Source organism: Coregonus lavaretus (genome assembly GCF_964263955.1).
Source record: "Coregonus lavaretus genome assembly, chromosome: 33".
NCBI classification, from domain to species: domain Eukaryota; kingdom Metazoa; phylum Chordata; class Actinopteri; order Salmoniformes; family Salmonidae; genus Coregonus; species Coregonus lavaretus.
In genome coordinates, this window is record NC_140020.1 from 18,197,643 (window position 1) to 18,207,638 (window position 9,996).

A 9,996-nucleotide genomic window follows, 5' to 3' on the forward strand; every position below is an offset into this window, starting at 1 on the left:
AATACCACCTTCCCACTTGGTTAACAACGCAGCATCACTCCTACCCCAATACAGGTGTCATGTTTTTAATGTCAAAGTGTATTGATGACTATTTGTGCTTCATCAATGACTCACACTCATACAGCAACTGAAATTCAATGACTTTAATATTTAAAAGAAGGGCAGTCGAAGCAGAATAAAGTGACAACACAGAATATACAATCAGAGTAGGCCTACAATATTACATGAGCATCGTGCCATCTTAAACTAACACACTATCCTGATAGATAGAGGTAGGTAGAGTAGGTGCTTTATTAGGCTTTATTCATTACTTTTAATGTACAATTAAGTCTATCTGTGTTGTCTATGTAATTTCTACAGTTTATTCCTCTATTGCAGTTTAGAACTACTTGCTCTATTTCCATTAGGTTATTTTGATAAACCTCATTGTTTCTAGCTAGAAACAATAAAAAAATATAGCCAAACACAAAAGAACAAGAAAAATAACAAGACCAACAACAAATGCAAATGGAGGTGTCTAGCAACCTGTAAGATAGTAGTAAATGTTAGTTAGCTACAGTAAGGTACAATTATCACAATAGTGTCAATGTTTCTGAAATGCAAACAATATAACCTCTGTATAAAAACATGTGATAATTGCCAACAACTATGTACAGTGGGGAAAAAAAGTATTTAGTCAGCCACCAATTGTGCAAGTTCTCCCACTTAAAAAGATGAGAGAGGCCTGTAATTTTCATCATAGGTACACGTCAACTATGACAGACAAAATGAGAAGAAAAAAATCCAGAAAATTACATTTTAGGATTTGTTATGAATTTATTTGCAAATTATGGTGGAAAATAACTATTTGGTCAATAACAAAAGTTTCTCAATATTTTGTTATATACCCTTTGTTGGCAATGACACAGGTCATACATTTTCTGTAAGTCTTCACAAGGTTTTCACACACTGTTGCTGGTATTTTGGCCCATTCCTCCATGCAGATCTCCTCTAGAGCAGTGATGTTTTGGGGCTGTCGCTGGGCAACACGGACTTTCAACTCCCTCCAAAGATTTTCTATGGGGTTGAGATCTGGAGACTGGCTAGGCCACTCCAGGACCTTGAAATGCTTCTTACGAAGCCACTCCTTCGTTGCCCGGGCGGTGTGTTTGGGATCATTGTCATGCTGAAAGACCCAGCCACGTTTCATCTTCAATGCCCTTGCTGATGGAAGGAGGTTTTCACTCAAAATCTCACGATACATGGCCACATTTATTCTTTCCTTTACACGGATCAGTCATCCTGGTCCCTTTGCAGAAAAACAGCCCCAAAGCATGAAGTTTCCACCCCCATGCTTCACAGTATGTATGGTGTTCTTTGGATGCAACTCAGCATTCTTTGTCCTCCAAACACGACGAGTTGAGTTTTTACCAAAATATATTATTATATATTATTATTATATTATATTTTGGTTTCATCTGACCATATGACATTCTCCCAATCCTCTTCTGGATCATCCAAATGCACTCTAGCAAACTTCAGACGGGCCTGGACATGTACTGGCTTAAGCAGGGGGACACGTCTCGCACTGCAGGATTTGAGTCCCTGGCGGCATAGTGTGTTACTGATGGTAGGCTTTGTTACTTTGGTCCCAGCTCTCTGCAGGTCATTCTCTAGGTCCCCCCGTGTGGTTATGGGATTTTTTCTCACCGTTCTTGTGATCATTTTGACCCCACGGGGTGAGATCTTGCGTGGAGCCCCAGATCGAGGGAGATTATCAGTGGTCTTGTATGTCTTCCATTTCCTAATAATTGCTCCCACAGTTGATTTCTTCAAACCAAGCTGCTTACCTATTGCAGATTAAGTCTTCCCAGCCTGGTGCAGGTCTACAATTTTGTTTCTGGTGTCCTTTGACAGCTCTTTGGTCTTGGCCATAGTGGAGTTTGGAGTGTGACTGTTTGAGGTTGTGGACAGGTGTCTTTTATACTGATAACAAGTTCAAACAGGTGCCATTAATACAGGTAACGAGTGGAGGACAGAGGAGCCTCTTAAAGAAGAAGTTACAGGTCTGTGAGAGCCAGAAATCTTGCTTGTTTGTAGGTGACCAAATACTTATTTTCCACCATAATTTGCAAATAAATTCATTAAAAATCCTACAATGTGATTTTCTGGATTTTTTTTTCTCAATTTGTCTGTCATAGTTGATGTGTACCTATGATGAAAATTACAGGCCTCTCTGATCTTTTTAAGTGGGAGAACTTGCACAATTGGTGGCTGACTAAATACTTTGCCTCCGTGACACAGAGAAGAGCAGTCTCAAATAATTTTATAACGTGTATATAAGTAACTGTAAATACTGTAATGTCGTAGAATGTAATTTTAATTAATGATGGACTTACAACGCCTGACTGCCCTGATCCATCCAAGAATTCACGACACCATCTGGAAATTAAAACAATTGGAAAAAGACACATTGTCTTCAGAAACTTCAGAATAGTATGGATGTTGTACTGTATATTTACAAAATTACTAGCTACAAGTAGACCTCTGAATATGACTTTGACCATCAATACAAAAGCTGAAGACATCATGAAAAAAAAGATAGGCCAAATCCCAATATGAAAGTTGGTTGAGAGGGTACAATGCAGTATATAACTGATGTATTTTGTCACGACTTCCTCCGAAGCTGCCTCCTCTCCTTGTTCGGGCAGGCTTCGGCGTTCGTCGTCACAGGCCTTCTAGCCACTGCCGCTCCTCATCTCATCATTCCATTTATTTTGTCTTGTTTATTACACACACCTGGTACATATCCCCTCATAAGTACCTGTATAAGTATTCCCTCTGCCCCCCTTGTCTTCGTGTATGATTGTTACTTTGTGGCGGTATCGCTAGCTCGGTTGAGCATTTTTGTTATTTTATCGCCGGGCATATTTACCCGTGTATGTTTGATTCCCAGTACGCATTTAAGTCGCACTGGGATCGTGTTTACGCACTGCTGTGGACTACCTTTTTGCTCTGATTGAAGCAGATTCCTTCACACTCCTGCGCCTGACTCCGTCCATCCCCTCGCCACATATTTTGGCATTTGCATTGGTTTTCCATCCAATGCACTGGCCCATACGGCCAGAACCAGATTCAGTCTGTAAAAGAAAAAAAGATAAAAACGTTATCTTTAGCTCTCATAGTACATCATTAGCAGAGTGAAATTCAAAATAGTGGTGATGAGTAAATACCTCAGGATGTATATTAAGATTCTTCAGAATATCTTTGACTGCTGCTTCATTGCGATGACACTCCAGAAGTCCTCCTTGGCTCTCATGAAAGAGACAGTCCACTGTGAGTATTACATCACCTCTGGTCACTAGTCTGCTGCTGTCAGGTACGGTGTAGTCTGGGTTGAAGGTGTGATGCAGCACTACCAGAATGACAGGTTTACCAGCTGTCAAAAAGAAAACAAAATACACATCACCTCATTACCATTTTATTTTGCTTGCCTATTTTCCCATTCATTTTGGAGGGATTGATTCTGCCCTGACTAAATTACCAGGAATCTGCTGCAGTGCTGCCTCAATATCAGTACCAGCACGAGAGATGATGGGACAAAAAGCCATGACGACATCACTCTCTTCTAGTGACATCACTTCAGTACAGCCTCCTCTGATGACGAGATGTCTTGTCAAATCCACATGAGCACCCAAGGTATTGCCATGCACAAATATGAAGAATCTCACCATCCCTGACATCCCTATAGAGATATAGACAATGTGAAGCAAATGTAGAAATAATTCAGACAGATATAAGCATAACCTAAGATCTGGCCTTAAACATTATTTAAATAAGTGGAAGGCCTGTGTCCTGTTAAAATAATTACCTCTGTGTTCTTTTTTGGATCTGTAAGGGGAGTGAACAGGGAAAACATATTTATTAATCATGTAACAGACAATAAAATACATATCTTACTGTATAATATAACAACCAGTGTGCAGACAATGTAAATATTTCAAGTAATCTTTCACTTTCATTCTGACTGACAGTTCCCTCTGAGATAAGCTATGCAGTCTCCCACCCACCTCCCTACTTGGCACCCCTCTTGCCTTTATTTGACCATGTGATCTACAGGAAACAAGAAAGTGAAAGTGAATTGCTCACATCTATTTTACACTCATATAATTAGCATCATAAAACCCATTATATTTCCATGTCTGCACCAGTAGCCTATACACATTTTACATTTTATCACATCAATTTTACTTATTGGTGTTAAATAAGATAACTCAACAAAGTATGAACAATGAGCAATGCATGAGTTTTCAGACCGGTGCACTCCTAAGAACAACTAATCTGCAACATAATGGCTGCATTTACACAGGCAGACCAATTCTGAAGTTTTGACCAATTATTGACAAAAGAGCTGATCTGATTGTTCAAAAGACCAATTAGTGGAAAAAATATGAGTATTGGGCCGCCTGTGTAAATACAGCCATTGATGCCATGAATTATTCTGTGTGCCTATCAATTCAGAAATGATTATCTGTCTTCGTTGTTTAAGTCTGGATATCAATTGAACAAACAATACACAGATCAGATCTGCCTTTAACTCTATCATGTGTAAGTTAGTGCTAAATATAAAGAGGAAAATGTACTTACTGAACCATAATGGTGTGTGAATTTCTTTGGAAGATGACTATTGAAAGACAATCTGACTACCGTCTTCGATGCCCAGAGGAAAATGAAATTGGTGAAAGTGAAATACATAGCTTGATGGTAAATGGGAGGAGAGGTGGTTTTATCAGAAACAGTTTCACTTTCATATTGAAGAGACACTATAGTAGGCTTTTAAAACTGCAGTGTCACCAGTTTTTTTTTAACTGCCATTTGATTAAAGACTGGTATGCCATAGTGAACCATTAGCCTCTAAAACAACCTAAAAAGCCTCTATAACATTCATTGTAAAAGAAAAAGGGATATAACTTGTCACCAACGCTATGAGTATTATTCATACAGAAATCACATCCAGTATTGTTAATTAGACACTCTCTGGACAAGCTATAAGGCTTGGGGGCCATGTGGGGGAATGCATGTAGGGTAGAAGCAGCTGATCTGGAACGTGTTTTGCGTCTGCTCAACACAAAACCTATTCCTAATGGTTGGCCACAAGAAGCTGCCCCTTTTACAGTTGTGGTGAATGAGATGAGAATCTTGTTTGTTGTCTCTTCAAAGATGGCGTACGGGAATGAAGTGATCTCCAAGGGGTATGCAATATGGAGAATTGATACTGTAGTGTTTCTCTTTGCCAGAAGATACAGAGTACAGCTGCCCTTGTTTACACTAGCTGCACTGAGGTCAGAACGCAATCGTGGTTACATCAAGACACCGTGGAGCCGGCGGCAGATATTGATCAGAAAACGTACCTCAATGCAGGGATGGGATATGCCACTGTACTCCAAATGTTACCTTTATCCACATTGCTCCATCGAGAAGATTGAAATACTGCTAGTTTTCCCAGAAAACGTCCCTTTTCGTCCTCATGCTAGCTACCAGTAGCCATAGCAGCCATTATGGAATGGCACGTAGCGTTGAACAACAAAGGACCTGATTGGCTGACACTGCTATTCTAAATGGCTGTGGTGGCTACTGCTAGCTAGCATGAGGACGAAAAAGGGCAGTCTTCTGTAAAACTAGCAGTATTTCAATCTTACATTTACATTTTAGTCATTTAGCAGACGCTCTTATCCAGAGCGACTTACAGTTAGCACATACATTATTTTATCGAACCCACAACCCTGGCGTTGCAAACGCCATGCTCTACCAACTGAGCTACATCCCCTGCCGGCCATTCCCTCCCCTACCCTGGACGACGCTGGGCCAATTGTGCGCCGCCCCATGGGTCTCCCGGCCGCGGCCGGCTACGACAGAGCCTGGATTCGAACCAGGATCTCTAGTGGCACAGCTAGCACTGCGATGCAGTGCCTTAGACCACTGCGCCACTCGGGAGACTCCATCTTCTCGATATATCAGTGTGGAAAAGGTACAATTTGGAGTACAGTGGCATATACTAGGATTGTGCCGAGTAGTCGGACAAAACAAGTATTTTCTGAATAACTCAACTGGCTGTCTTTAAAAAGAAGGGCGGGTTGTACGTTGATCCTGCTGCTCTGATTGGATAGAGTGAAGCTGTATTTCTCCAGCCACTTGCTTCAAATTTTCACCCGATCAGTTTTCCTTGCATGTTTTGGTTTGATCATTTAGATTCAGTGGCGGTCGGGAGGATACTTTTTTTTTAATGAGCATGGCAGCATATTGGATGGCTGTCATTCATATTCCATTCACCCAGCTCAATGTAACATCAATAGGTTTAGGCTACTACGTGATACTACCATTTTCAATGTACCCATCATGAGGTTGCGTCAACCTAGCCTATGAATAGGTGCACCCCTGATCACAAGCAAACACAGTTCACTTTCATAGCAGCCACATAAAAACAGCATGATCACTTTGCTAGTTGTATATATATTATTCCTTCTCGCAACTATCTACGCACTCTCCTCCTCTCACCTTTACCATTCGCTTGTGGACTTCAGTGATAGGTAGCTAGCAGTTGATATTTAAGAAATATGTACTTGCTTGTGTGTGTATGTCTGTGTGTGCTAATGTGCTAAGCAAGTTGTGATATTAGGTAAATGATAGACAATTCATTTATTGTTCCATCTATACATCCAATCTGCTCACTGTGATTACGTTTGACATCTTATTCTCATCATTACAAACTTTCCCCCTTATTTCCATAGAAGACATGGAGTGGCCCATCTTCAAAAAGTTGCCAGATGGGAGCCTTGTCCTGAAAGACACCAGCTGCTACAGATGCACCATTGAGAGCATCCTGTCTGGCTGTATCACCGGCTGTAAAGGCAGCTGCACTGTCCCTGTACTGTAAGATTACCAAGGACTTCAGCTATGGCTTGTTCTCTCCGTGTTGTGTCAAATTTGTCCTTATACTGATCAAAGAACCAAAGTATTTCAAAGTTTTTGTGAATGAAGATAGACTTTATTACATAAGCACTAGAGCCGAGGTGGTTTGCAAAGCATCTCCTTTTCCACCTCCCAGCTCTGTTTATATTGTCATTTTACATACATTTTAGCTTAACCCCTCCCTCTTGGGTTCCCCCACCACTGTCTCCAGTTTCCAAATCTTGACTGCTCCGCCCACTTCCTTAGTTTATGATAGTGGCGAAATCTGACTTCTCCTCTATGTATTCAGTTTGGAAACAATTGTGGTGCAATCAATCAAGCCCTGTCATGCACAAATAATCATGTTCAGTTTGAACTCCGTTCAACCCCGGCTCACCCTGGCTTGACCTGGAGATTGATTGTTGGACATGGCAGGTCCACACTCAATCTCTCAAACATACCCAAGCCCAACCCCTCTCTCCCCTCCCGTCATGCTGTAATTAATCAAGAAGACGCCCAAGGAGAGGCAAAGGGTTTAGCTTTAACTCTGTTCAACCCTGACTCCATTCCCTAATATGCCTTAGGATAGAGGCAAAGGATAACACTCTGGTGTCAGTCACTGATAAATCAGGACAACCTTGGATTAGGTAAGAGTGAGGAATTCGACCCGAGGTCAGATCCCCATTTCACACACAAACCCAGTGAGAGGAACCAATTAAGTTCTTGCCTAGCAACAGAGATGTACCCATGTTTAACCCTGGCTCCATGTTCATCAAGTTGTGATTAACTTTGTTTATCTTATAGTTTACTGAATAATCCGCTTCCGTCTGGCAGACCAATTGGCTCTGAAAACCAAAACAGCCAATTACTCCATCTAAACATGAATTAATTCTCAATTGTGGTACGGTTCTAGACAAATCTAAATAATTTCACAAATGCTAAATACACACTGTTTTAATTGGATTTAACACAGTTGCAGCTAACAGTATTTTTCAGTGACAACATGTTTGTGGTGTCCTTCTTCCATTTACACACAAGTGTTAGGATACGCAGACAGCTAATTAGCACAGGTAATCGACTCTGTCTTCCGTCTGTTTTCCGTAAACACACGCTGTAACATGGAGATATGGCCGTGTGGAAACACTAACCATATAAAAGGTGTGTATCAATTTAACTTTTGTTTTTCAAAATAATTTCTTGCTGATATGAATGATAAGGTCCTTAAGCTTCCAAAACTGTACCGCAAGCGATGCGTGTTAATGTTCAGACCAAGCGTCGGGACTCTTAACAGAACATTGGACGCCTTCGTCCAATGACGTGTAATGTAACGGAACTAAGAGTCATGATCAAGGGCTTGTTGAGGTAGCTTGCAAGTAAGCATTTCATTGCACAGTTTACACCCTGCTGTATCCTGTGTATATGACAAATAAAATTGGATTTGATTTAATTCCACTTGATTCGATTTTTGACAATAAGGCTGTACATTCCGAGGTGGCAACCCAGCAACAAGGCACACTTGCTGGGTCATATGAGACGCAGTTCAGCCTTTACAGGAAGCAGAACTTCAAGTGGGTGGTTGAAAATGCTCTGTGGTATGCTTGGTATTTGGTGGCATCGATGAAGAGTGAAGCCAAAAAACATGCTGCCAATCAGATGACTTTCAAGGAGTACTTGGAGGTCCCACCCCACCATCCAGTCCACAACTCTACCCTCATCAGTCCTACGCTCCTGTACGGGCTACTCCACCAGCTGGGCCTCTGTCTATCCTCCACATCTATGCTTGGCTGTCCCTCAGTCAGCCCCCTGTCCTCTGCTCCTTACTGGCTGGGTATTCTGATGGAGCCAGCGATTAGTCTCTCAATTTTCAGTTAATTACATACAATGGTAATTATTTGTCGCTCTGTGGTGTTTATTCATGCGTTGTATGCGTGTGCTTACTTTTTTTATTTAACCTTTATTTAACTAAGCAAGTCAGTTAAGAACAAATTCCTATTTACAATGACGGCCTACTTGTGAAGTCACTAGAGCACGATGAGCCAAGTAAATCCACCCGTCCAAACCCTCCCCAAACCTGGACGACGCTGGGCCAATTGTGCACAGACCTATGGGTCTCCCAATCACGGCCGGTTGTGATACAGCTCGGGATCGAACCAGGGTCTGTAGTGACGCCTCTAGCACTGCGATGCAGTGCCTTAGACCGCTGCGCCACTCGGGAGGCTGAGTGTGATTCTCTGTGATTACTGTGATTGTCACTCTTATATTGGCTACTAGGTAGCTACTTCCCATGCTGTTGACTATGGGGGGTGATAAGTGCCAGAATTAAGCCTTGTGAAGCTACTGATACCTCTCACCAAGTCACCTAACGTCTTCCTAGTGCCATAAAATACCGCCATGAATTAACATGGACTGTCAATGGAGACAAGTTTTTTGTCTAAGGCGTCAAACTGCTGACACGTACACATCGTGTAACGTAGCACTGACACATCACATGACACGTACATGTTGTGTAACGTGGCACTGACACGTCACTTGTCTTTTTGCTTGTTAGTTTATTATGAAAGATCTTACCATGAACGCCTTAAAAACGTCTACATGTGTTACGCGTCACATGTTAGTTTAAGTGTCTGTTTAGTTTATGATTAAAGATCTCACCATGAACACCTTACAAAAGTTTACATGACGTCTACATGTACATGATTTTAAAAAATATATATTTTTAATTGCCAGAGTAATTGAATCAATTTCATTTGTCGATGTAGCTAAAATAGGCATATCACCTCAATACAAAAATTATTAGGCTAGTTGGTATTGCAGCCAGCCACCATTACTGTGTAGATATGCCTATTTCTCACATCAATGCAGACACAAGGGCTTATTTGTTGGCAGTAGCCCTATTCAGAAATAAGAGGTAGCTTAGGTCTTAGCCTTAGAAAAAACAACGGTCCAGATTATGTAAAGTGATCTAGGCTATAACAATGATTAACTCAATGATTATTTCCGCAAAGTCTACTAGCCAATCGAAGGTCTTGCTCAGCCTCAACATGGTTTCTTGGTAGACCTATAGGCTTA

At 41.3% G+C, this 9,996-nt stretch overlaps 1 protein-coding gene across 1 annotated transcript; it reads right to left on the reverse strand.

Annotated features, from left to right (window-relative positions):
• Window positions 1-432: 432 nt before the first annotated feature.
• Window positions 433-4,709, reverse strand: LOC311108165 (uncharacterized protein; the record flags this gene model as incomplete). Its single annotated transcript, XM_084150787.1, has 7 exons — window positions 4,627-4,709; window positions 3,851-3,870; window positions 3,524-3,724; window positions 3,213-3,418; window positions 2,986-3,119; window positions 2,379-2,421; window positions 433-525 (listed from the first exon to the last, which is right to left on the reverse strand). The coding sequence occupies exons 1-7, from the start codon at window positions 4,632-4,634 to the stop codon at window positions 433-435; spliced, it is 705 nt and encodes a 234-aa protein (XP_084006913.1). The 5' UTR covers window positions 4,635-4,709.
• Window positions 4,710-9,996: the final 5,287 nt, after the last annotated feature.